This window comes from Aspergillus lentulus, assembly GCF_001445615.1.
Source record: "Aspergillus lentulus DNA, contig: Alt04, strain: IFM 54703, whole genome shotgun sequence".
Taxonomy (NCBI): Eukaryota; Fungi; Ascomycota; class Eurotiomycetes; order Eurotiales; family Aspergillaceae; genus Aspergillus; species Aspergillus lentulus.
Genome location: NW_028322122.1, coordinates 1077061 through 1103002, shown reverse-complemented (window position 1 = coordinate 1103002; position 25942 = coordinate 1077061). Strand labels below are relative to the sequence as shown.

General features: G+C 51.6%; 8 protein-coding genes across 8 annotated transcripts; 3 read left to right on the top strand and 5 right to left on the bottom strand.

Annotated features, from left to right (window-relative positions):
- Positions 1–665: 665 nt before the first annotated feature.
- ALT_1648 (uncharacterized protein) lies at positions 666–2528 on the top strand (the record flags this gene model as incomplete). Its single annotated transcript, XM_089599192.1, has 3 exons — positions 666–1791; positions 1848–2223; positions 2435–2528. The coding sequence occupies 3 exons, from the start codon at positions 666–668 to the stop codon at positions 2526–2528; spliced, it is 1596 nt and encodes a 531-aa protein (XP_089456338.1).
- A 582-nt stretch (positions 2529–3110) lies between these two features.
- Positions 3111–5788, bottom strand: ALT_1647 (uncharacterized protein; the record flags this gene model as incomplete). The annotated part of the gene is made up of 2 exons (XM_033562598.2): positions 3111–5505; positions 5565–5788. 2 exons carry the CDS (start codon positions 5786–5788, stop codon positions 3111–3113), a joined length of 2619 nt encoding a protein of 872 aa, XP_033418489.2.
- Positions 5789–6482: 694 nt separating this feature from the next.
- On the top strand, positions 6483–9904 carry ALT_1646 (uncharacterized protein; the record flags this gene model as incomplete). Its single annotated transcript, XM_033562599.2, has 2 exons — positions 6483–6569; positions 6650–9904. 2 exons carry the CDS (start codon positions 6483–6485, stop codon positions 9902–9904), a joined length of 3342 nt encoding a protein of 1113 aa, XP_033418490.2.
- Positions 9905–10207: 303 nt separating this feature from the next.
- ALT_1645 (putative mitochondrial methylglutaconyl-CoA hydratase (Auh)) lies at positions 10208–11191 on the top strand (the record flags this gene model as incomplete). Its single annotated transcript, XM_033562600.1, has 2 exons — positions 10208–10557; positions 10621–11191. The coding sequence occupies 2 exons, from the start codon at positions 10208–10210 to the stop codon at positions 11189–11191; spliced, it is 921 nt and encodes a 306-aa protein (XP_033418491.1).
- A 124-nt stretch (positions 11192–11315) lies between these two features.
- On the bottom strand, positions 11316–13104 carry ALT_1644 (putative GABA permease; the record flags this gene model as incomplete). The annotated part of the gene is made up of 5 exons (XM_089599191.1): positions 11316–11387; positions 11438–12141; positions 12222–12575; positions 12628–12795; positions 12852–13104. 5 exons carry the CDS (start codon positions 13102–13104, stop codon positions 11316–11318), a joined length of 1551 nt encoding a protein of 516 aa, XP_089456337.1.
- A 1595-nt stretch (positions 13105–14699) lies between these two features.
- On the bottom strand, positions 14700–19575 carry ALT_1643 (alpha/beta hydrolase; the record flags this gene model as incomplete). The annotated part of the gene is made up of 4 exons (XM_033562337.2): positions 14700–18049; positions 18481–18525; positions 18581–19214; positions 19267–19575. 4 exons carry the CDS (start codon positions 19573–19575, stop codon positions 14700–14702), a joined length of 4338 nt encoding a protein of 1445 aa, XP_033418228.1.
- Positions 19576–22415: 2840 nt separating this feature from the next.
- ALT_1642 (sugar O-acetyltransferase) lies at positions 22416–23176 on the bottom strand (the record flags this gene model as incomplete). The annotated part of the gene is made up of 2 exons (XM_033562338.2): positions 22416–22779; positions 22839–23176. 2 exons carry the CDS (start codon positions 23174–23176, stop codon positions 22416–22418), a joined length of 702 nt encoding a protein of 233 aa, XP_033418229.1.
- A 447-nt stretch (positions 23177–23623) lies between these two features.
- Positions 23624–25936, bottom strand: ALT_1641 (J domain-containing protein; the record flags this gene model as incomplete). Its single annotated transcript, XM_089599190.1, has 3 exons — positions 23624–23870; positions 23916–24066; positions 25030–25936. The coding sequence occupies 3 exons, from the start codon at positions 25934–25936 to the stop codon at positions 23624–23626; spliced, it is 1305 nt and encodes a 434-aa protein (XP_089456336.1).
- Between the last annotated feature and the right edge of the window lie 6 nt (positions 25937–25942).

Genomic DNA, 25942 nt, shown 5'->3' with positions numbered 1-25942 from the left:
CATCACTCCATCTTGTCAGCCTTTGGCGCTTGCTGGGATTCCCTGGGACGAATTGGACTCATCCACCCTCGGCGTCGCAAAAGTCGCGACAGGTTGCGACAGGGCGAAGCGCTTCTGTCTATCAAATGACTATTGAATATAGGGCCAACTCTATTCCAACTAACATCTCAAGAGTCAAAAATAGCGACTGCGCCGTCAGTTGCCGTTTCAGCTTTATCACCATTCCTGGGGCCGAACCTCTCAAGTAGCCCGAATAACCTTCGATCCCGAGGACTGCTGACCACCCCAGCAAGGCTCATTGTCACTCACGAAGTCATTATTTCTCCTGATGTACCTGTGCATATGCATCGATCCTTATCAGTGACAGTCCCCAACTTGATAAACTCAACTCTATTGCTGTTTAAAGACAGAAATACCCCACATTCTGTGCTACATTCTTCGTGTTCGTCTGGCATAGACCATTCCAGGACATTCAAAACGGTCGTCGCCTCCCTTGATATGCCTCGAGTGCTGTCTTCTCTATCGATCACAGCCATTTGCTTTCTGGTTTCACTGTCTTGGTGTCTTGGCCTCTCTTCTCTACCCCGGGAATGTCTTGAAAACCGCATCTTCGCGACTTCCTTGAAAGTTCCAAATTGAACTATTCACACAACAAACCGGTCAAAATGCCATTGTATTCCAGTTCCAGTCGCTCCAAGAAGTCAAATAGATCATCGGCAGGTTCTGTCCTCTCTATGACGTCTCGGACGACTTCTAAAGGTTCCAAGTCTTCCGTAGAGAAAAAGGAAAAGAAAGAACATGCCCAGGTACAGCCTGGTGCACAGAAGGATGATGAACCGAGCCGGAATTACGCTCAGAAGGCACAGGGGTCTCTGAACCCCACGCGCAACTCGACCGATCCAGACAAGAAGGCTCCCAACGTGTTTGAGTACCTCGATGACGATGAATCTTCAGATGATGGTAGCTCGTCGTCCGCTGCAGAAGAAAATGTGAGTGAGCCTTCCGGCCAGCCCTCGAACGTCGTCAAGACCTACCCAAAACATACATACCCTGGTCTCAACACCGATGCTCGTACCAACACACTGTCGCAGGGCCAGGCGCATAGACAAACAAGCATCCGTAGTCAAGACTCGTCACTCAAGTCCAAGAGATCGGCAAACTCACGGCAGCTACCGCAGGTTGATGTATCTCCGTCTGCAGTGCCACTGCACCTGCCACGAAATACAGCAGACCGAAAGCTCTCCTTGGAAGAGATATACAACATCCCCGGCGCACTCACCGACAGTCCAAACCCTACCGGCAACTTGAATTTGGATCTTGCTACTTTGCCAGAGACTTACTATCCTCCTGGAAACTCCTCTACGTCGCATAGGCCTCCGCTTCCCCCATCTCCTCCGCGAAGCCCCAAGGAGGATCTTCATCGGACCGGCAGGAAGTCTCGGCGAGGTACCAGGTCGTCGCACATACCTTGCGGTTACGGCATTCTCTCCAGCCGACTAAGCTCGTCCTCCGACAGCAAGGAACCCCGTCTTCCTCCTTTGTACCGCCGGTTCGAAGATCTGAACCACCGTGTCCTCCTTTATCTCCAAGATGAAATTGCGCAAATGGAAGAAGATCTGAGAATTCTCGACGAGTACGAAGAGATGCATCGGGTCGCCACCGCCGAACGGGAGGGAATGAAGAAGCTACCCGCTTCGAGACGCATGGATGCTCAAGCTCAGGTTTACTCGTCCTTGCATTACAGACGGGTAGAGGTAATGGGAGCCTTGATTCACAAAACGGAGCAATACAGTAAGATTTCAAGTATATGCAACTTCTGGTGTCCCTTCGCTCACGCACTATCTTAGACAACGCCCTCGCAGCATATAGCCGAGTGCTGCAAACCATACCCAGCGCCTCAGATAAGGACATCGAGACCTACCGCACGTGGATGAAAGACCATTCACCCATCATAACAGCCGAGTCTCGATTCTTAGACCATGGCAAAGACCTGATCTCCTTGTCGCCCTGCCGCGCATCCCCTACCGCCTCTGTCTACTCCGCCATCATCATTGCCTCAGCCGCTATCCTCCTCCCCTTACTAGCCTTCAGCATGATCTCCGAATTCTCAGGCCGTCTTCTAGTGGTGGCCCTTGTCGGCGGGGCAGCTGCCGCGATAGCAATGAATTACTCGTCCGGTGCAGAGCACCTTGAGTCTCGCGATGGATGGAGGTCTGCAACATTGTACGTACCTGACCTTGCACACCCTCTATCAACTTCGTCTCTTTTCTGTTTATGATTACCTCGCTCGAGGTTGCCCTCTCCAGATGACAATTCCTAGCGCCAGAAACTCACTGTTCACAGATACTTTGGCTTCATGACCATAGCTGCCATGTTCATCCCTTGATATCACCGTCAACTGCTGCGGTATAACGACTCGACGCTTTTCTTTTAGCTTCCAGGATGAGGAGCTTCCGGAATTAGCCTTCTTGTCATCTACAGAGAGACAGAACAACCATCGACAAACTGGCGTCATGAGATACTACTAGTGACCATGTATTCATAGAATGATGTATACTACTTTAATGATAAGTTACTTCACGAAAGACAGTGTAATTCAATTCTTAAAGTAAAAGTAGAAGAGCTTGAATTGGATTCATATTGATAGAGCCGCAATCTTTAAAACTAGAGAACATGTCCACGTTCAACTCCCTACCGACCGGACAAAACCACCCAAGCTATTCTTTGAAAGCATTCCGCGCCGATCGCTAAGAAACTCCATCCCAGAGTACAGGCAGACGGCAGCATTTGTTGTTGGTAAAGCATTAAAAGGTAAAAGACAGAAGATCACGAAGAGAAGATGGAAGGTCACTCAGGGAAGAACAGCAATCATTTAACAGTTACACATTCCACTCAATAGTGAAAATTGGTGATAATAATAACGTCATGGATGAAGGTCAACATGGAAACGGTCTCGAGTCTGACTTCCCAGCCGCCAATCTCACAAAAAGTAGAGAAAGAAAAAGAGAGAAATACAGTAAGGCATGCCCAATCCGAATCGAATCATCACCGTGTCACCGTAACCACGCCTCAAAAGTACTAATATTAGTAAATGAGAAAAGAGAAAGCCGTCACGAAGGTACAGGAGTACCATTTTGCTTGATAGCTGGCGTTATACTTCGGTCTTGGGAGCTGGCATCCGTAGTAGGCTGAGGGGTTGAGCTCTGTCGGGTTTGTTGCGCTAATTGCGCTTTATTCCGGTCCATCAATGCAGCCTGTTCAGCAGCACTCCGAGCATAAGTCATTGCAGCGGCAGAGTTGGAGTAGGTGTTTGGTGCAGGGGGAGCTTGGTTGGAAGGGTAGTTGTAATTGGATGGTTGCTGCTGCGGGACATACCGCTGCTGGGGGGTTGCGGAGCCTGGTGCCATATATGGTGCCCGTGTCCGAGGGGAGGCATATGCTGGCTGCTTCTGCGGTGAGCCACTACGCCCTGCAGCATACTGCGGGGCGTATGCTCCAGGCTGTGCAGGCCTGGGCGCGTACGCCTGCGGAGAAGCTTGAGCAGGCGGCAAGGCTTGCGGTGCCGCATAGGGGCTGTAGCCGTTTTGGCCCGGACGTTGGAATTGCTGAAGATTGGCCTGGTTGTATTGCGGAGTAGGTTGTTGATATCCCGGCACGAAAGCGGGTCGCTGAGTAGGCGTTGCCGGAGGACGAACATTAGCATAGTGCTGTGGAGGGCCTGGGGTATAAGGCCCTGAGGTCGAAGGCTGTCTTCCGCCGTAATATGGCTGGGGCGCCTGAAAACCAGCTTGCGGTTGTTGTACCCGAGCGTTAGCAGTATAGGCCCGCTGGTTGTAACCTGCCTGATAGCTTCCCGAGCGGCTGGGTGTAGATGTTCGGTTTGGCGCAGTAGCCATCGGTGCCATCGCCGCGGCCCGCTCCTGCTGCAGCGTGTAGTCGTCCTTCTCCATGATGCCGTGATAGTCCGGATTATCGACCAAAATCTTGGTACTGATATTTAATTCGGCTAGTTGGTCACCATCCAACTTGGCCACGGCGTATGGCGGTAGGTTTGAGACGAGAGCGGCAAGGCTGGATTTGAGTGTCTCATAGATACCCTGTTCTGCTGCAGACGCGTGAGATGGGGTGCCTTGGTCTGTTGCTGTCTCTTTGTGTTCACCGCCTGGAGCTGGTACTTCCAGGTTGCGGATCTTCTGATATGAGCACAAAGTCTCCAGCAGTTCAGAGACATCGCGCAACAGGTCATCCATGCCCTTCGATTCTGCTCCTTCCTTTTCTTTCTCCAGAGTATTCGTAAGTGAGACATGATCAGCAAAGTCTTTAGGGTTGAATGACTTGACCATCTCTTCCAAAGTACTTTCGTCCAATTCACCAATGTTGCCAGGCTGCTCCGTCGTGGATACTTCCGATGCTTCTTGAGGCTCCTCTGAGTTTGTTTTGGTAAGGAGGGTGTACAAGCGTTTCGTCCCTCGTTTCCCCCACCATACCATGTCCTTTGAATCAGCTTGAACAATAGCTCCTGAGCTGTCAAACGAAGGTGCGAATGAAGAATACACACCCTGCAACAGAGACGCGTCGTCATCTGTCCACAGAGCAGGATCCTCATTATATCTCTCGTCTCCGTGAGGCTGAGCGGATTGTTGCATTTGCCGTCGATCCCAGAAAGAGGGGGATGAGGTGATTCCTCCGTACTGGAGCCATTGGCCCGAAGGAAGAGGCGCAAGGCAATAGTTATTTCGCTCGCCAGGAAAGGCCTTGTAGTTTGTGACTGCTTCAAATGGGTCAATCCAGCCTCCAGGAGCAGTACGAGAAGACGACCTGGCTCTGCGGGGCGGCTCTAACTGCGGTAGTGTGGGACGAGGCGTGAATACCTCGCCAAAGGTTCGCTTGGACTCTTTGGGCTTGTTCTCTGTGTTGTAAGCCGCAACTTTGGTGGTCGTGATACCGTTGGGCAAGCCAATCTCACGCAGAGGTGTTTGTACTTCCACGTACTTCTCTGCGGCTGATTCACCGGAAGGCAGAGAAACCTTGACAGATTTTTGCAAGCTGGAATATAGCTGTTTCGGATTGGATGGGTTACCAAGAATGGTAAGAACCACATTGTCGCTTCGAGCTTCAGTGGTAGAGGGCGTTGATTTTTCTGGAGCCTCTGAGTCGTCTTCCGTGCTCTCCTTCTTGACGCTGGCCTGGCCCACAGAAGCCTGGCGCACAAGACTATTCAAAAGTTTTTTGAACGCCGCAATCCGATTGACCGTTTCTGTCAGGCGGTTCCCGTCGGTGGCTTCGCCCTCACTGCTTTGAGCTTTGCTCCGCTCAATCACGGCTGTGGAGGCCCTGTCGATATCACTCAGGAACTCGGACAGAGAATTGTAACGATCCGACGCAACCCTCGCTTGTATGCTAGTACTTTCGTCTTTCTCTCCTGATACTTTTGCGCGTTTCGAACGCGGCTTCGCAGGTGACGACGGAAGCGGGCATGATAGTAGCTGAAGTTCGGTATCATTCCTGGAACACGTCAGATGAATTCGAGTCCGCGGGATCAACAAGATAAGGGTGATACGCACTTGCTGAGGATATCCACGAGATTACTCAGGGTTTCGTGTAGTTTGACCCTTTCCTGAATCTGCGACTCAGACGTACCGGCGTCCTGGGCAGCATGAACATCATGGCTCGATCCACGCTTTCGCTTTCCAGGCGTCGACAGTACAGGCGGATCTGGAGTCGCGGATTGAGGTTCGCCGTTGGTGGCGGGAATTGGAAGCGTCTCCCCGCCTTCGTCTGCGCTCATGGCTTCAAGTCCGGAAGTGCGCCGTTGTTGCAGTTGTTTTTTTTTTTTTGCTCCTTGAACGCGAGGACGAAAATTGACTTCGTCCCAGGAGTCGATCTAGGAGATTTTCGGGCGAATAAATTCCCTGAACGCTGATCGCGACGCGAAGATCAGAGGGTAGGAGTGAATGTTGAGACGAAAACCGGGACTGATGCCCTGAGTTCCTGAAAGAATATCGGTGTTTTGAGGCTTGCTCGATCTCCGATGCGCATGCGCCAATCGTTACAAAGCCGAGCGAAGGATAAGGGTCGCAACTCGTACAGAGGAAAATCGCGACTCTATCCCGCGGTGGGGCGAAAGGCACAGAGACAGGACAACAAGTATCCTCAAATTGTGGATGACTACAAGTGAAAAGAAGAAATAACGGGATTTAGAAAACGAAAACAACGACGACGCCTTTGGTCTCGCACTGCAAAGGCGGGAGGGAGATTCACTAAGTTAGGTAAAGAGGGAGATCCGGTCGATGCGCGCCAAAAACGTGACAGCCGCTCACGTGATCCAGCATTTTCCTTCCGAGTTCCAGAGTTACTGGGTGTAGTAGTCTACTATTTCTCAACCCTACAACCCATTTTAATTGATGCTCCTAGCTGTGTCCGGAGGCTTCTTTGGTTCCTTTTCTGGCTCCTCAGCAGCCTCCTCATGATTCTCTTCATGGATGTCATCGGTCTTCAATCATGTTCCGAGCCGCTCGGGGGCCTCTCTGAGAGCGGCGCATTTGATTAACAATTGTCCATGGCCAAAGGTACGCGTGGTTGGACCTTTTCCGGGCAAACTAATGGCTATATGGAAGCTTTGCTAATGGCTCATCATTTGATCGGTTAGGACCGCTCCTCCAAAAATTTTTCACGTCCTACATATCAGACGAAGCGGCGTCGCAATGGCTTCCTGTGTTCTGCGGGGCTGTTCCGGGAATACAGTTATATCAGCACTGCCGCTCCTCCAGAGAATGAGCGGCTGATCGATGCAACTGGCGAGGAAGATCGTTGGCATGACTTTTGGTGTAGGGTCCGAAATCAGTCTCAATTGAGCCGATCGTTTTCACCCTCCGGCTCGAATCATCTGTGCGGACGTAACGAAAGCTCCGGCGAATCGGACAATTCACCGTCAATTGTCAATCTATATTCTACCGAGCACAATGCAACTTTCACGGAACAGACCGAAAAGAAAGCGACGTCTTCTCGAAAGGCCACAAAAGTGAAGGGAACACGATCTTCTATTTTGACCCCTACGCAGTATCTACTCGATGTTCTCCATAATTCTGCACGCAGGACCGGAGATGGACTCGGTCAGACGCAGCCTTTGAATCTCATCGTGAACGACTATGGGAGACGACAGAAAGAAGCGCCTCGCAAACAACCGAGATTATCGTTGCAGACTATTCTTGCGGATTGGATACAGTTTGTGGATCCGATCTTGGGTCGGGTACATAGAGCACATCATGATACCGAAGGGACGCCAGAGCTGGATGCCGTATTGCGACAGGCGTTTCCGCCAAAAATCATCGAATATTTGACGGCACGGCATTGCAGCCCCGGCGATGTGTTGCTCTGGTCATGGATTCTCAGAAGCAACACATCTCACGAGGCTGCTCTCCGAATTTTGATGGCTGAGTCTGCTGAGGGAGCCAGACCCGGTTCCCAATCGCGGCGCATACCTCCGTTCATCCCTCTACTTCTCCTGCGCAGACAAAGCCTCGATGCGAAGACTTTTCGCCTGCTTCTAATATATTCCCTGCACATCATCACTGGCCGAAAAATTCCGCCTTTCGACGCCCTCAAGCACGTACAATGCACTGCTCAGGAGCTCGAGAACAGCCTTGATTCACAGCAGACAGAACTCCTCATCGACCCTACTACGTGTTTTGCGTTCGTTACCCGCCTGCTTCGTCATGCTCGGGAAGTATGGCCACAGGCCCAGCTCACCATCGCGCGCGCCTTCGCATCCTATCTGACTCTGCTAAGAAACGACCAAGAAATTTCGGAGATTGCCAGACACCGAAGGAATCAGTTCATGGCTGACAAGTTCAACGCATGTCTCTGGCTGCTCTCGTTACCTTGCAAAGCAGGCCCTTTCAAGTTTGTTTCGGTACAGCAACAAGCTCAATTCGAACTTCTCAAGGCTATGGCAGGACACAATCCTGTCCTTCCGGTTACGCGGCAGGGCTACCAAGGTATCATTGCTGTGCAACTGGCGCACAAGAAGACGTCCGCCGAACGGCAATCGGCAGAACTAAAGGCACCGTCGTGGCCACCGTGGAAGGAAGAAAAGCTTGGAATCGACTCTCAGCGAGGGAACGAAGGAATGAAGAGTCGCGCCATGCGCGTGATGGCTCAGATGAGAGAGGCCGGCTACTCTCACACTCGCTGGGAAGAGGTTTCTGCGATCTTGGCCGGCTGGGACACGGACAAAAGCCCGACGGTTCAAACTAGGGCCTTGATGCGTCGACCGCAATTGCTACGTGGGCCTGCAGGAAGCAAGCCGGATCATCATGCGGTCTGGGTGGCCCGAATCCGCGCCACGCGCACGGTTCGGGAGGCCTGGGCTTGCTTTCTTTCATATCAAGATCAAGGCCTACCGCCGCGAGCAAGTATTTATGTCGCAATGGCTGAGAAATTGATTTTCCGGAGAAAAGCTCTGGAGAATGACTTTGACCATATCAGTCATTCTTTACCAGGCGATGGCCTGGAAGTCTTCCCGGAACCTGCTTCCGCCCGCGATTTGATTTATGTACACACGGAGCCTCCTACCCTGGAAGAGCTTCTCAAACAGATGCTTTCCCAAGGTATCCGTCCATCCGGGAGATTTTTGGCTTTGCTTCTGCGGTCTGCGCCGGCATTCAATTACGGATTGGATTATCTCAGTTGCAGTGACTTGTCGAACGAACAAATTCAAGCTTTGTGCACTGTGTGGGAACGTACATCAGATTATGATGCGTTGGATTCGAAGGTTTTGGATGAACTGCCCGACTACCTCTTCTCGTCTTTCATAGGCTTTCTTTGCAACTTTTCGAGTCTTGACTCCTTGCACCTGGAACGGCATGATATTCGCACTGCCGATCTCTTCCCCATTATCATGAGTAGTATTCATCCGAACAAGTCGAAAACCTCGACGCTGTTTTCCAATATTCATACATCGGGAGGAAGCGGTACCTTGCAGCATCCCAAAACCTTGTCGCATGCGATTCAGTTGTTGAAACTTCGAAAGTCCCGTTTCACCCCTCCGTGGATTCATCTCTTGACAGCGCTGAGCAAGGATCGCATCAGAACGCCATATCGCAGAATGAGCCGCAGTGCGCAACGGGTGCTTGCTTGGTATGAGATGGTCGAGGTCATCGGTTGGATGAAAGAACGTGCCATCGACCCTGGTCTGCAGGGACATCAGGTCCTTTGCGCAAGTTTCTCAAAGGCTGTGATGGCAGGTTTGAAACATCCAAATGCCGCAGAAGAAGGCCTGGCGATGGTTCACGAAGCAGCACGGCGAGGAAGCATCAAACACTCCAAGGTACTACGCCCCCATTTTGAGGACATGGTTCAGAGTGGACTTGCCATTCTCAAGGAACTCTTTGACCAGCTTGTCCTTTCGGATCCGAAAGACGCCCCTTTCGGTGAGCGCTCGGCAGGCACGTTTGAGAGTGCTACGAGTTCGCCGGTTGCTGTTCCTCCTATGCTTCACGTGCCTTCTCCAGCCGTTCTACACACATTCGTCAGAGCGCTAGGCTTGGCTGGGGATCATGACGGCCTATTGAAATTGCTTCGCTGGATGAGCCAGAATGCTGCCACCCTCAAAGAGACGGCTGATGAGCATATGAACGGAGATCGCATGATGCGGCGTACGCTGGTTGCACTACGTGTGTTCCTCGAAGGGTACAGCGGGAAGCGACCTCGGAGAGAATCTGACAATCTGCCGTCGGAGTCAATGGCCGAGGGAGACCCTCTCTCCAACGATGTCACAGATTCAGGCGCGAGCGTGTCCGATTCGAAGCTGCAAGAGGCACATGGGATTGTCGCGGCGACTCCGCTTTGGGGTTCTTGGCCAAGTGACGATGAGGTATGGGAGTATTTACACTGGGAACCTTAGCACTCTGTACATTAGATTCTGTATATATATATATATATCCATTTAGTTGTAGTCAATCTGATAGATACCCTTTCGCTGATAGATATCTTTCGCTTGTCATCCACTGTCCAAATGATCATCCGCTTATCCGCGGCATACTTCGGTTCCCCACAGCGGGAGTAAAGCTTTAGCTTTCCCCGCGAGTTGGAGAACGACGGAAGAAGCATTCAACCACCATCTTTTTGATTCTTTGATTTCATTTCCGACTGTGCTCAATCTTACCTATTTCAAGGTCTGTATTCTGAAGTCCAATCGCTATTGAAAATGCCTCCCCGACTCCCACGCCTCGCACCCGCTCTCTCGAGGCCCCCTCGCATCGTCTCGCTCCGCGTCACCATCTCCCGCTACAGCACCAGCACCGACGACGCCGTCATCCAAACCCAACAAGTCCCCGCGCCAGGCTCCGGCAGCATCCGCGTCCTGCTCCTCAACCGCCCCAAAGCCCGTAACGCCCTCTCGCGAAACCTCCTCGACTCCCTCTCCAAGCAAATCCACTCCATCGCCGCCGAGGGCGGCACAGGCCCAACCCGCGCCCTGGTCATCGCCAGCAACGCCGACGCCGCCTTCTGCGCCGGCGCAGACCTCAAAGAGCGCGCCAGGATGACAAAGGAGGAGTAAGTCCCCGTCACTCACCGGGTCATCTGCATTACTAGGCATCTAATCTTGACTTGGGGAAGGACAAACGAATTCCTCACCAAACTCCGCGGCACATTCCACGACCTCGCCGCGCTGCAGATCCCCACCATCTCCGCCATCTCCTCCACAGCACTGGGCGGCGGTCTCGAGCTCGCGCTGTGCACGCACCTGCGCGTCTTCGGGTCGTCTGCTATCGTCGGTCTACCCGAGACCCGGCTGGCGATTATCCCCGGCGCCGGGGGCACGTATCGCCTCCCTGCGTTGATTGGGGTGAACCGCGCAAGGGACATGATTCTCACGGGGCGACGGGTGTCCGGGCCTGAGGCGTACTTCCTGGGTCTTTGTGATCGGTTGGTGGAGATCTTGCCGGAGGAGGAAGGGAAGGAAGGGGTGGCGAGGGAGAAGGTGCTGAGGGAGAGTATTAAGCTTGCGTTGGATATTTGTGAGGGGGGCCCGATTGCCATCAAGCAGGCGATTCAGGCGGTTGCGGGGTATCACCGGGGCGAGGCGGCAGAGAATGAGGCGTATAATGGGGTGATTGAGACGGAGGATCGGTATGAGGCGCTGAGGGCCTTTGCGGAGAAGAGGAAGCCTGCGTTCCGGGGGAGGTAGATGGGTAGAATTCTACGAGATGGCATTTATTTGCTGTAATGGTACAGTCTATGCATTGCTCAAATTTTACGTATGCTATCTAACTTAAGAAGCATAACGAACGTTGAATAGACGAGGCCATCTACTAGGGGACGGCTCGCTTCGACACGATTGCAATGCTCGACTCCTGGGCCAGAGCATCTGCAATCACAACACTCTGGAACCATATCAGTAAACTGCCACACGACACTTCTGCTAGATACTCACCGGCCCAAAAAACGTCTGTTTCTTCGCACCATACCACACCACAAGAATCAAGACGACGATTACGACGACAACCGGAGCCAGATAGTTCATATTCGACGGCGTGGGCGGCATGATTGTCGGAAAACAGAAGATAACCGTATACAGACCAACCCATACACACGAGAACGCATTGACAAAGACCCCATACCGCCCTAAATCGAAGTAGCGGGCGACAAGGACCTTCTCCCGTCCTCGGAAGAGCAGAATGCCTTGCGGGATTACGTATGTCACGTTCATGGATAGGATCGCCATCGAGACGATGCTGCTGTATGCCGTGCTGGACGCAATGTAGATCAGACCGTACAGTGCCATCAGCGCGGCACAGGCAATGGTCGAGGCGACTGGTGTTTGGAAGCGCGGATGCACTGTGGCTAAGGTGCTGGAGAAGGGCAGCCCGTTGTCCCGGGCAAACGCCCACGTCATGCGGCCGGATGTCGCGACCCCGGCGAGTACGCCTCCGAAGTAATTGAAAATAAGCCAGACGGTGAAAATGGCGGCTACGTCTTTGCTCCCCGTCGCTTGATGGTACAGGGTCAGGATGGGTAGTTTGGACCGCACGATCTCGCCCAGGTCGACCGTCGCGAATAAGGTGGCCACGACGAAGGGCACTGTCGTGGCGATCCCGATCATGGGCGTTAGCCACATTACCTTGGGAATATTCCTGCCTGGATCCGGGACCTCCTGCGAATAGTCAGTGCTAGTCACTCGAAGTGCGGCGGGGGGGTTTTTTTGGGGTTAATGAGACATGCCTCGGCGATATGTGTCGCTGCGTCGGTAGCTCCGAACAGGTACATGCAGGTCCCGAGCCCTATGAGGAACGACAAGCCGTCGGGCCACCCCGTCTCGTTCTCGTACTGGGTGAAGACAACGCGCGCAGGCTGCTTGCTTTTGCTCATTCCGAGAACGGCGGCGAGACACACGACAAAGGCAGATATGCTGCTCCAGAACATGATCTCCTGCAGTCGCGGCAGCCAGTGCGCGAGGAGGCACACCATTGCCGTTGCCAGTATAACAAGAGCAAGAAAGACGAGGTATGTCTGCCACTGCCTAGGCTGATAGTCCTTGTTTAGGAACGAGACGAGTGCGAGAATCGCTTGAGCTTGTCATTGTAAGTTGAGCCTGCTCAAGTCTCACAGAGACTCAGACCATACCGGTGAAAATGGTGCCAGACACTGTGGTCAGACACCAGGCAAGACAGCTGAGCCAGCCACATACAAAAGCACAGGGTGTCCGAGTCTTTGGTGACGAGACCATATAGGTGTAATGGTATTGTCCTCCGCTCGAAGGGAACGCTGATGCCAACTCGGCTAGACCCAGGGCTGAGATAGCATATCGGAATCAGCGGACTACAGGCAATTCAGGAACGCAGGCATACTGATGATAGTGCAGACGATCCCAGCCACTATAACACCATAGAAAACGGCGGGCCCTCCCCCGGCCAGTAACGCAGTGGAGAAGGTCCCCGAATAACCAACCCAGGAGTTTGTGACAATATAAGCAAACGCTAGAGCTGAGCTCGCAGAGAATTGCTGTGGGAGCTCCCTTTGCTGTCCTTGTGCTTGTGGCAAGGCATCGTCAGCAGCCAGGACGCTTGCTGGACCGGATCTCTCAGTCTTGGAAACGACCATGTTGCAACCCTGTTCCCAGCTCTCGAAGATATTAAAGCCTGCTGTAAAGCTGGACTATCGCATTGCAATATATGAATTCCTTATCAGCCGGGTAGTGGAATGAGGGGCACATTCAGGAGCTGGTATGAAATAGAAGTAAGGGATATCAAGAGCGTACCCATTCATACCCTATGGATGCTTCATTCCACAGCCTTCAATGCATACTCATCTGAAGATAAGCACGCAAGATGCTGGATTGTAAAGCGCAAATTGCTCGTTGTCTTCATCTTCTCCACTGCCTTGTACAACGTGCCAGGGAGGCTAGACGTAGACTGCAATCCAGCACATTGGTCAACATTGATGGTGGCACAGAAAGCTTGGGCCAGATGCTAATTACTTCAATCACACTTGCTTTCTGAATGCTAAGCAAAGTGCATCGAATTAAGCCTCTTATCACATATACAAGTGAACCTTTCCGTTGCCAATGGCATGGTCCCTAGGCGTACAGATTTGAGATATGCTGGGCCATGTGCAGCATGAGGAATACCAGCCTGGTCAAACGGAGGAGACCTTTGAGGAGCTGAACCAACTTCCTCAAATGGAAGTATCTTAAACTGCAGAGATGTGTAGATCTTTTCTCACTCGAGGAGAAGTGTTGTTGCTAGATGTACCCACTGCCCCTTGCGGAACAATTTCGGCAACGCAGATCATGGAATCGTCTGCTCTTTGCTTCGAAACGATCGTTCCCTCAAGCCTGGTCGACATTCGATATGGAAGCATAGCCCTCGCTGTCTGATGGTATGTCTACGTGTGCCTCCGAATGGCAATCGTACCATGGACTATGCCAATCTATCAGCCCTTTTTATCGGTCAAGACAGGACGGTGTGTCTGACCTGAAACAGCGCAGGCTCTTGACGCTCAGTGTAGTAGCATGTAGCAGATTTTCTTTCAATCTGGTCCAGAGCTGTTATTGAGGAATAAGAAGCAGAGGGTGTGGAGACAAAAGTGGATATGTTGAGACCAAGAGATGACAAATAAGTATGAAGCTCACACAAACTCATTCCAGGAACAGTCCGACTCTTGCACTGTCTAGTATCCGGATATCCATAGGTTCTAGAATAGCATCAGCTTGTAGGAACTAACTCGACTCTCAGACCAAAAGGCCTAAGTTGCGAATTCGGTCAGCGTTGGGGCTTTGTCCTGAAAGTTGCAATAACATTAACCCTTGGCCTCAGGCATACTAGTGCCTGTTAACCAAGGCGTCCATTTATCCTATCACTATGACTATTACCATGAGATGCACCATGTCTCTTCCATAACAAGGGTATGCCAAACATCGAAAAGGAAAGCAGGTATAGAAGCCCGAGGGAACAGTAAACGCCTGTTGCCTATGCTGCTCTATCTCCCATCTTATATGCATGGACCTCCATCAAAGTGCTCAAAATGCTGAATGACAATGCTAATATGAAAGCGGATGCTGACAGTGCATAACTCCAACCTGTGCTCATATGCATTTGCACCAGTACCTGCCTGATGCTTTCTTTATTTTCTTTTTGCCCTGATTCTTCTTCAAACCTGCTTTCTCGTCATCCCAGTGACAAATCAAAATCAATCTTTTACTCAGGATGCATTGGGGTGCTGCCACTTCGGGGTCGCCGAACGTATGTTCCCTGTGTGGCTGTACCGGCCAACGCATCCTGACTCGGACGGATGAGAGGACCCGACCTATTCGAGTGATATAGTTGCCACGCTGTGCCAGAAACCTGATAGCGCCCACCCACTTCGAGCCTCTGCCGAGCATCCCGCACATCAACTCGATGGGCCCCGAAGTGGAGAATCCCTAGGTCTTCGGGTGAGCCGACACTCCCCAGGCTCGCTGGTTGCTGCACATCACCTATCCAGCCGCCAGCCCCAGAAAGCGTCTGTTGTTGGGGCATATACACCACGGAGTTGGAGGGCAAGGGGACGAGCCGCGGTGGAAGGCGCATGGGCTCTGGTTCCGGTTCTGGTGACCAGGACTGGTAAGACTGCCCCGAAGGTCCTCGTGACAATGGCTCCAAAGCGGGAGGCGGGTCAGATGTGTAACCAGTGTTTCCGATTCCATCAGTGACGATCGAAACCGGCGGTGAGGCACCCGGCATGATGGCAGATGGGTGTGTGATCGAATGGTGTGTGGCTTGGAAGGGGGCGATTGGGCTAAACGTGGCGGCCGACTGACTAACAGGCGGCGGTGGCGGCATGTTGCTCGCATTCAAGCGTCGTGAAACCGTGATTTCGATGTCATTCTCGTACGGGAGCGGCTGTGGGGGGAACGCCAAAATCGACGGGGTACTGGCCGACATGTCTCTCAACGGCGCCGCTGTCATTGACGTGGATAAGTGACGGTAGTGGTAGCGTGAATCTGGTGCAATTCCCAAGTCGAGTGCGTGCAGCTGCTGTGTGAGAAGTTCTGGACCTGGCTCACTGTATGTGGATCGGCTCAATCGGTCTTCCTGGAAGCGTGGCTCTGTGATACTGGTTCCCAACGTTTCACCCGAAGATTTGCTTTCCAACGGCTTTGGCACGGGCAAACCCGGGCGATTCGTCTCCCCAGGTGACGATGAGGGCCGCTGTTTTGGCGATGACGAAGGAGCTCCTCGTGTCTCTGCAACGCGCTTGGCTTTGGCGACCACGGCTGCCCATGTCCGGTTTGCTTGACTGGTAGGCAGATCTTCCTCGGATCGGCGAGGGCTGGCACTCTGCACCGATGTCAGTGCTTCCGTGGCAGAGACGGAAGAACTACTGCGGCCTTTCTCCATGCTACTGCTTGACGCACTCCTCCCTTCAACAGGGAATACCTTGAGCACAGGAGCTGCCGGTTTGGAGCCATGTATGTGGGTGGGAAACTTTGGGCGCTGCTTCGGCTGTCTCTCCTTCCCAGGCTTAGGTTTCTGCGGCTTCTCCACCACCTGCCAGCCGTGATCGTCCCGTGGCGGGCTTGAAGCAATTGATGGCTTTTCGGTAGCCTGGCTTATCTGCGAGAGCGAAGACGCTTCCATCTTCTCCCGATTGGCTCTCTCGGCCTCGTGTTCGCTACTCGACTCGCGAAAAATGTGAGGGAGGAAGGGGCTCAGGTTGAACCCGTGCGCCGTAGCTGGTAGCTCCTTCGGTGACTCAACTTTCGCCGATTCGACGCCGAGGTCCCATGTTAGTTGCCTCGACGGGCTCTCGTCAGAATCCGGCACGGACGATGACGAGCTGCTTGACCTATCAAACACGGAACGGTGTTTGCGAATGGAGTCTTGTGAAGAATGGGGTGACAGGCGTTCAATTTCGCTGGAGATGCTCCTCATCAGTTGTTTTAAGTCGTTACGCGCCTCTTGAACGATTTTCTCTTTTGAGGCTCGTTTCGGAAAGTTCTCGATTAACCGGGATGCGTGAGTTTCATATTCCCGGTAATCCTTAACCAGGCCGTAATCATCGACTAAATCCATGCGCTTTTTTGCGTTCTCGTACGACTTGCAGAGAAGGCGGATGGCCACGACGAGCCATGATTCGTAGAAGCCGGCCTCGGCTTTGATGACTCCAGAGCCTGACCCTGATTCAGGGACTGATCCAGCCGCGGACCCTCGTCGAGCCTCTAACCTCGATGACTGCTTCCTTTGCTCTTCATCCATGATTTTCAATTCGTCGCGGCAGAATCCCTGAACCACGCTATGGATCTTAATAACATCGATCGAACCCGCCTTTTGATAGATGGAGAAGCTGGCTTCTTGGCTACTGCTCTCCGTTTGCGATTCGGATAGCTCGGGCGCCACGGCTCTGGGGTCGAATACCAGTTCCTTCTCGGATTGCGGGGAAAGATCTTTTAAAACATAAGCGTCGGAGGTCCTCTCAATTAGACCGTAACGAATTAAGATCCCTAAAGTCGTGTCGATATCTCCCCGCTCCCCGGGCCTACTGCTTGTGAGAATTTCGACATTCCAGGTCTCCAGAACTGATTTGCCCAGGTTGATGAGCCCCAGCGGCACATGGTGTCCAAGGAAAGAGAGGAGATTGATCAGGTTCAGGGCCTCGAAATGCCCCATCCGGTAGAGGTCGTGCATAATACTGAGGAATGGTTCCGCAAGCTTTTCATCGGTCAGGTGCGAGTTAATATGATACCTTTCAATTGGCTTGGACGTCGCACTGAGGCGGTGACTGATCGCATGGATGGCCAGGGGTAAACACTCATAGTGCATGACCAGTTCAGTTGCCTTGCGGACCTGCTCTTTGGTGGGTCTCTTGATTCCCAAATCCTTGAACAAGAGCTTGCACGCATCCTCGATCGACAGAGGGGGCACTTGAAGGCAATAAGGCTCGTACAAGCGCTGTTTCTTTCGCAGTGTTCGATCCACCGAGGTGTACATAATGCTGCATTGTCTGTTGAAAGGCAAAAACTGCCTGAAATGGTTCAGGTCATCTTCCTGGTTGAAGCTGAGACCATCAAAGACGAGAAGCCACTCCTCTCGAGCTTGTAACCAGTTGCGGACCACCTCTACGTACTTCTGCGGCGCTTTGAAGTCCGGGCTTTCGAATTCAAGCTCGTCCGTTAAGCTCGCAGCCTGCGCGATGTCCCAGAAACACTTGCTAGTTGACTCTCGTGATTTCGCATCGACCCAGAATATGCCGCCGGGGTAGCAGTCGCGCTGAGTCCACACGTATTGTCTTGCGAGGTGAGACTTTCCGGCTCCAGGTCCCCCGCATATCAAGACAGCTGCAAGTCGCTCAGACCGCTTCTTAGCTCTGTATAACCGAGCGTGTAAGATATCCAGCTCTCTGGTCATGCCAACAAACGTGGCATTGGGATGGAACCCTGCTGGCACCACAAACAGCGGCTCTCTCAGTGATGATCGTGACAAGGCAAGCTGGGTTGTACTATTGGATGGGCCGGGATCGGGGGATTCACCACCCCCTCCTTTCAAGGCAGGTCGATTTGCAGGATGTTCTAAGAGAGAGAGGAAGTCAGCAACGGTCTGACTGAGAAGGCTATCTTGTTTGGCACAGCAATAACTATAATACAGGAAAAACGCAATATTTCAAGTGCCGTAAGGTCAACCGGCAAAGCAGTCAAGTAAATCAAGGCTCTTTTTTTTCTTGTTTTCTTTCAATGGGTCTCTTCCTCTCCCCCTCTTCCGACTACCCATCGCTTGTTGCTTGGAAGCAGGAGCAGGAAACGATATGGAGGAACCAGGGGCCTACGCGTTTCCTGGCTCAAGGTCTTCCAATGCTGGGATGAGTTCAGAAGGGGAAAGAGACTGCTCCCATGGCAAACTGAATCATTCATAAATCAAGCATCTGCAGGTTCCTCAACCTCATACTCCCGCAGGGTAACAGAACCAGATGACCGAGGTGAAAGAAGGAGGGGTTGATTCCTACCAGGTGTCTGAACGTTCTGCATGCTGGATGCCGGGCTGATGTTTTCTATAACGAAAATGAGTAAAGGCTACAGCGCTTTGCACATAATATTTGGACATACCGTTGTTGAAGATTTCTTTTGCTTTGGTCTGCCGGATGACCAAGCGGGTCTTTTCTTCCTCAACCCATCTATCAAAGATGGTCAAGGGCGCATCGCGCGAGTACCGAAGCAAAGCTTCAGCTACAGCCTCGAAGCCGGGAGCATCCTCATCTGCAAACTTGCACATATGGCTGTGGTCCGCCTCGATGCCCATTCGCTCGACGCCTTCAAAGTAAGGAGCGGCCGAGCTTTCATCCACAATTAGTTCACGGGTGCCCTTGACGTCGGTGGATCGAGTCTCGTGGAAGAAATAGAGATGGAAACGACCCATGATGTCGGCAAAGAGACTGTTGATGTTCTGGAGAGTCTCATTGTTGGTCCTCAGCGCTTTGATGAGCTGCGGAGAAGACTCCATGAACTTCTTTGGCAGCACGGCGCTGCAGATGTTTTGCAGTAGCACGCCCCATTTTGCGACGTCTGAGCCATTGTGTGGGGTCCCCAGGAAAAGAATACCGTATGTTGAGACGAAGATCGACCGAAGGTGCTCGATCTTTTCATTCGAAACGCTCCTGCAGTAGATCAGGGCCCGCTTGACGACAAGACCGCCCAGTGAATGGCAAACAAAGATGATGGGCCGATCCGGACAGTGGCGAAGCTAGAATCAGCAGTTTAGCGAGGTCAAGGTGGAGGGGATACACATGACTTACGTTGCGATTAGCAGCTAGGGTTGAGGCTAGGGTTTCGGCATGCTGATGAATGTGATCTTTTGACGCTCCGTCGGTAAAGGCAGTAACATTGGCGTTGTAGCCGTATGTGAGAATCCGGACCTTGCAGGGCTCGAGCAGGCTGGGCAGTAGATCTGCCGGCCAAAAAACGGGGGGCTCCTTTGTAGACCAGGTATTGTACGGATGACCGTTGAGTCCATGCACGAAGACGATATCGACCAGCGGCTTTTCCTTCGTGCAGTAGACCTGGGTGAGGCCGATCGTCTTGACCTTGGCAGCCCAGTCGGTCATTATGTGTAGAGGTGGGCTAGCCAGGTAGCTAGCTCGTATCACGCGGATTGGTTTTCGATGGCAAGATTACGCGGGGATCATCGGTTGTGTAAAAGATGATTAAAGAGATTCGCTAATGTTGAGATGACGATGAAAAACGGGCATAGTGAGAGAAAACAGTCGAGGGAGGGGAGATGGAGGAGCAGGTAAGGGAGAGAGGGGTGAGGAGTGAGGATAGGGGAGGAGGACCATCTTAAATAGAATGAATAACTGTTATAGTTGCCGCGACGATTGTGAAGGTACGCAAAGCTCTTGTGATAGGTGGTTGAGGGTGGACTAGGGCCAGATGATAGGTACCTGCAGCGGGCAAGATGACCAGCCTTGAAGAATGACTAGTCACTTAGTAGAGTACCTAAGCAGTAAACAGCCTGGTGCCTGCGGGTGGCAGTTCCTAGCTGGTCACATTTGGTGCCCGTTCCCGTGGACAGCATCAGGCTGACGGTCCTGATTGGGGCAGGTCATGGGAGACCCTACCTAAAGAGAGTCAATTTGGATTCAGTTCTGGTTTTTTTCCTAATAGTGACGTTTGCTTTCTGATCAATAATTCCCGTGCTTTCCTTACTACTACTTACTACATTTACCCTCGAGACAGAAAGTGCTGCCTACGAGAATCCCGGGAATTATATAAAAGTTGCCCTGGGGCGACGGGGCAAAGAACCCTGGTTCCGCGCGGGAGGCGGAGCTACCTGTCCAACCACCCAAGTACCTGGAGGCAGTACACCATAGACAATAGATATACATTATGAACAATAGGGTTGATAAGAGAGTGGACTCCCTGGTGAAGTAATAGAGTGTTAATGGCACAAATATTGGAGAAATCCATGATATCATTCAATAGTTCTGACTCCTGACTCCTGACTCCTGAGGCAATTCTGAGGAAGAAGAGAGAGCGGCAGGGCCAAGGAATAAGGACCAACACGGGAATTAGCGAGGGAAGCAGGAAGAGAATAGTCAATACTCGATAGAGTCTATTATTGTAGATTTCTTCATTCCCTTGTTTCTCTTCAACAAGTCAAGCGCAATAATATCTCTTAAACGAAGCCTCAGCCTCCACATTCGGGCGTCTTACTCGCATCGACTAGTGCTAGATCTGACTGGCGGGATCTATGTATCTTCAACGCAGGTACCCATATTGATGCTACGTGGCTCTCTCCTTTTTCACTGCATTTCCTTTTGGGACACCTGACAGTAAGGTCTACTAATAATCAGGAGAATTACAATTGAGTATGACTTTATTTTTATGAAGGTGTGTCATGTTTAAAGTTGGTATTCCGTTCCCTGCAGACACTGCTGTGTTTCTCTCCCATGACCTGCCCCAATCAGGACAGGCTAGTATGGGGCCAAAGAGAAATCCACAGAATTACAGTGGACCATTAGTGTATCCATCACGTTTATCAGAATATATCCCTGCCGTCCATGATCGTCATTATTATCAGCTATATCTCATGTCTGTATAATCAGTGCCTTACCTGCAGGGTCTGTCATGTACCGCCGAAACAAGAGGTGTGTACGACTGAAGCGAGCCACGTAGCATCAACTATGGGTACCTGCGTGAGATAGATGCGCCAGTCAGATTCCAGCGATGCAAGTACAACGTCCCGAATACCATCATTATATCTATCTGTCTAATAGTTGTATGGTTAGAATAAGATAATCCATGAGATGCTAGAGAATAAGCTTCTAAAGTACCTACGGTAGGTCCACTGTACAGTACTTTTGTGGCCCACGGGCCGCCCGAGGCTCTCTCCCGTATTCCACAGCCCCATTCAGTGCCTTGTAAGCATACTTAGAATAGGACCAGTGTCTTTGTCCAGGGCACTATTTCCCAATAGGCTGCACGTTTGAGGTACCAGAGTTGTGCACAACCAGAGTTACTTATGAGTCATGGTTATAGGACCTTGGCTGCTTGACTCATTAGCTTCTAGGCTCCTCATAACGAGAGCCAGGTAGGTCGAGACTTTCTTTATATCACCAGCAGCGTTTCTCGCTGGTGTATATAAATTTAAGACCTGCACTTGAACCGGTATTACTGTCTTGACATATCCTCACTCTTTGATTGTACCTCAAAACTAGCCAAGATGCACTAAACTAGGTACTTTCGTATTCATCCGAGATACCTATTGCCTTCCATGTATTGTTGTGTAGATCTGTGTTGTCTTCCAAACTGAAGTAGTTGGCTGTTGTAGGGGCTGTGAGACTTTTTTTTATGCTGGTGGATCCCGTCTCACTGCTCGTGAAGTGGGGTCGATCTAGGGTTTATTTATGTATATCTGTGCGCAACCACTGCGTGCTATTCATATCCTGGAATGGCCCGATTCAATTTGTACCCATGCCGCCATGCGCTAGGCCACTTAGTGGCGGGGCTCAATCTGTGCAGATCTCGTCCAATGTGATTCTATTCGGCAGCAATAATACAAGTCCTGTGGAAGGAGGAGGATTCGGCGGAGAGCACCCACGACGATGGTTCGGATCCAGGGCAGGCTTCGTAGGGACAGTTAGAGGAATTAGTATCCTATGACTCATTGGTTTATTCCTTCTATGAACTGTTGGTATCATGTTGATATTCCTTTTCGGAAAAAACCGTGTTTTAGGCATTCATACGAAATCGCCTCAGGCTGCCACAGATCGTCATAAGGTAGGTCGAACCGTTCCATCCAGTACATTCCGATGTATAAAGGCCGAGCACGTCCGTATTCGCGTTACGTGAGAAACCCACCAAGGGAAAATCATTACTTTCTATCATGCAGTGCCGATGCTATCATCTGAGTTGAATCATAGCTCCTGACCGTAGCTATCAAGCACTACCGATCCTCGCGCACCAGATCTCTAAACGGATTCGTCTCGTCCTGCTCTTCCTCCTCCGCCGAAGGAATCGTCCTTTTTACCCGGCACGGACTCCCCATTGCCACGGAGAAGGGCGGAATATCCTTGGTGACGATGGAGCCCGCGCCAATCGTCGAACCCTGTCCGATCCTGACACCAGGCAGAATGACGACATTCGCGCCAATCCAGCAGTCATCCTCGATGAAGACCGGATGGCCGAATTCCACACACCTCCGCCGCGACAGGATACTCGTGTCGTGGCCGGCGGTGATGATGCTGACGTTCGTTCCTATCTGGACCCGGTCACCAATGACGACGAGGCTGGTGTCCAGCACAGTGAGACTGATTCGTCAGTCAAGTTCAGCGTATCCAACCGGTATGAATTGCAGGGAACGACATACTTCCAATTAACGAAACAATCTTTGCCGATAATGACGTTACATCCGTAGTCCGCCATGAACGGCGGCTCGATAAACGTGCCGTCGCCCACCCTGCCGACCACGCGCCGGAGCAGCTCCAGCCTTTTCTCGGCGATCTGCTCGTACGGCACCGTTTTCGTGTCCAGGCCGTTGTAGTCGGCTGCTAGCCCGCGACACCGGTGCCGCGCCTCGAGTAGTTTGGGGGTGTTGGGGTTGTACATCATGCCGGAGACCATGCGCTCGTATTCCTCGCACATGGGAACGTCTTTTAGTTCGCGCGCGAGTGCGATGATCTCGGGGCGCTTTTCGCTGGCTGCCATCTTGTCTGCTGTTGTCAAGCAGGTTTGGTTTGCGGTGGTTGTAACTCGTAAGATGTATGGGGTGGGGTAGGCGCTAGGTTTATATACCTGAGGTGGAGACGATGGTTCCAGAAGACAACTAGCTAGCTTGCTTATTTAGAAATCGAGATCAGCATCAATTGATATAGTGCTGTTGTGCAGAGTGAATGGTGCATTTGCCCGATGATTCGCCGGTGTCGATTACGTTGGTGGTGATGATTCGTCGGCAAACAGAGCGGAGCACGTGCTGGGCAAACTGCCTTTTAGAGTAATATCTTCAGCGGTCCAGTGGAGACATTCCAAGACCAACTGCAAGCACTCAAAAGTAGTCAAGATTCAAGAGTGCTCTCCTACTAAGGTAGTCTACTGCCACGATGGTTTATTGTGCATGAAATAGATTGTTTGTGGCAAGGGACGCAACCAAGCCGATCAATCGGTATACTTTATCTCAAAGCTATACTTGTCATCGTAGTGCATATCCCAATATTCATCCCATATGGTCTTGGTCACCGGCCCAACCTCTCCCCCATTCACCGGCTTTTCATCCAACCAAGTGATAGGCATGACTTTCCCGGCCGTCGTACACATAAAGATCTCATCGTACTTATACGCTAATTCAACCGGGCCCGTCTCCAGCCGCACCTCAATCCGCTTCGCTTCAGCAACCTCCATCACACTGCAGCGCGTTACACCCTCCAGCAACCCCTGGTCATGGGTTTACAGCTTCCTATCCTTGACCAGAACGCTGTTAAATCCCGACCACTCCGTCAGATGGGCATCGCCGTCCGTCAGGAACGGGTACGTAGCGTAGCCCCACGATCCACTGCCTCGACCATGCCTGGTTGTAGGGGTTTTTGCTGGCTTCGGACGGCCTGTCGGACGGCGTAGCCTGCAAAAATCTTGTCCATGGATGTCTTTGTGATATATTGCGACTGTTGGATCTGTTCTTGTCTGATTAGACAAGTAGGTTGGAACTAACGCGCTTGTATAGGGCTGAGGGTGATGAATGCGATACCCTAGGGACGTAAACACAAGTGAGGAGTATTGATCGACTTATGCAAAGGTGTACAAATTATTCAGTGTGTAACTGCTGGGTTAGGATTCTCAACTCTCGCCATACTGTTGAGGGGATTATGAATCTCTTGTCAAATGGGTTGACATATACCTCTTCATAAGTATCTCAAAGGGTGCAGAAGGAGAAGATGCTGAAGGTATCTTCATTGGTCATAGTCACTAGCAACTGAGACGATAAGGTAAGGCAGACATCATCTTTACCATGAACCATATTCCGATCTCACTGATGAGCTGGTGTTGCCCTCTTTATGCCTGAGAAGGCGAATGCATACTTTCATATCAAAAAGCATATGCTTAGCGATCAGGGTATTGAATGCGCCTCTCATTGTATCAGTGCAGACTACATGCAATCCAGTGTCTTGTTTCCTGCTAAATAAGGTACCAATAGTGCTGCCATAGCAGAATGGTTTATGGACCTTCTCTAGCCCCGTCCCATGGTTCAACAGACACAACATCTGTCTCTGCCTTGCAAGCACTTTTCAACACCAACCCACAAACTTGCTGCCTTTGCATTCAGAGCGTTGACCTAGAGGGTTGACGGGGTAGATCAAACTTAATGAGCTGCTTATACCTCAAGACCTGTCAGTGAAGAATGGAGATTGTCATTCAGTAAGAATAATGCTTATGTAGAGCAGATGAAGCTGCCAGGACAACGTATATGCAAATAGACTTTTCAGTCTTGTGATAGCTGAGATTGCATCGTGCAGTGCAGTCACTTGCACAGGTAACTCATCAAAAATCTCTGACCAGTTTCTGGGTACCATCAGATTGAGAGTGCGAAGGGACCTGATCCTCAATCTTCAAAGAGTCATCGGGTGTCTGCTTATGTGAATGGAGAACCTTTTCATATACTGCTTGCTCTTCCTCTTTCAATCCTGATCCCGACGGGTCCCTCCGTATCAGAAAATGCTCTACCCTAGCCTGTGATGACCCCATTTGCTTCACGGTAGTCTCCCTTCGTCCTGTAAGTAGTCGCATCGACTCTTCGTTGATCTCCCGGAGCCTTTCCTCATACCCGGTACTCAGCTGGCTAATCCAGGAGGCTTGCACGGCACTTCCGAAAAGGACCAGAAGAAAGATGAAGGTCACAAAGGTCCGATGGTCGACGATCTCTTGCTGTTTCGGCTGATGGCGGTTATGCCATCTCTCCCAGTCTTCCCATGTCGCATTGGCGTATATAGGGTGGTAATCACCCGATGCTGTTCTAGCCCAAGAGGACTGTGCCTGAGGACCTCGCGAGGGATGGAGACTCCAGCCAGTACCGAATTGATCGTAGGCTGCCCGCTTTGTTGGATCCGACAAGATCTCATGAGCTGCTACGACAAGATGGTACCGCTGAAGTCGCACCTCAGGTGTGAGGTGTCTACAGAGCGGATGATCATTGCACGGTCGGTCCGGGTGGTAAATCTTCACCAAGTCGTAGAAGCGGCTCTTTGAATATGGAGCGCCTCTGTCCTGTTTGAACACATCATATGGCGTGAAACACGACGAGGTTGGCCATGAAAGATCCTTATCATAAATATCGTGTGCAGTTGCGTATAATCTGTAGGACGGAAAGCACCATGGTCGGCGTTTGGCCGAGCGTGAGGCGGGTGGCGGGGAGGAAGAGGATGAAGGAATCAGCAGTTGGAGACCACCGTAGCAAAGGGCATTAGGTTTCTTGAGCATGGCGGC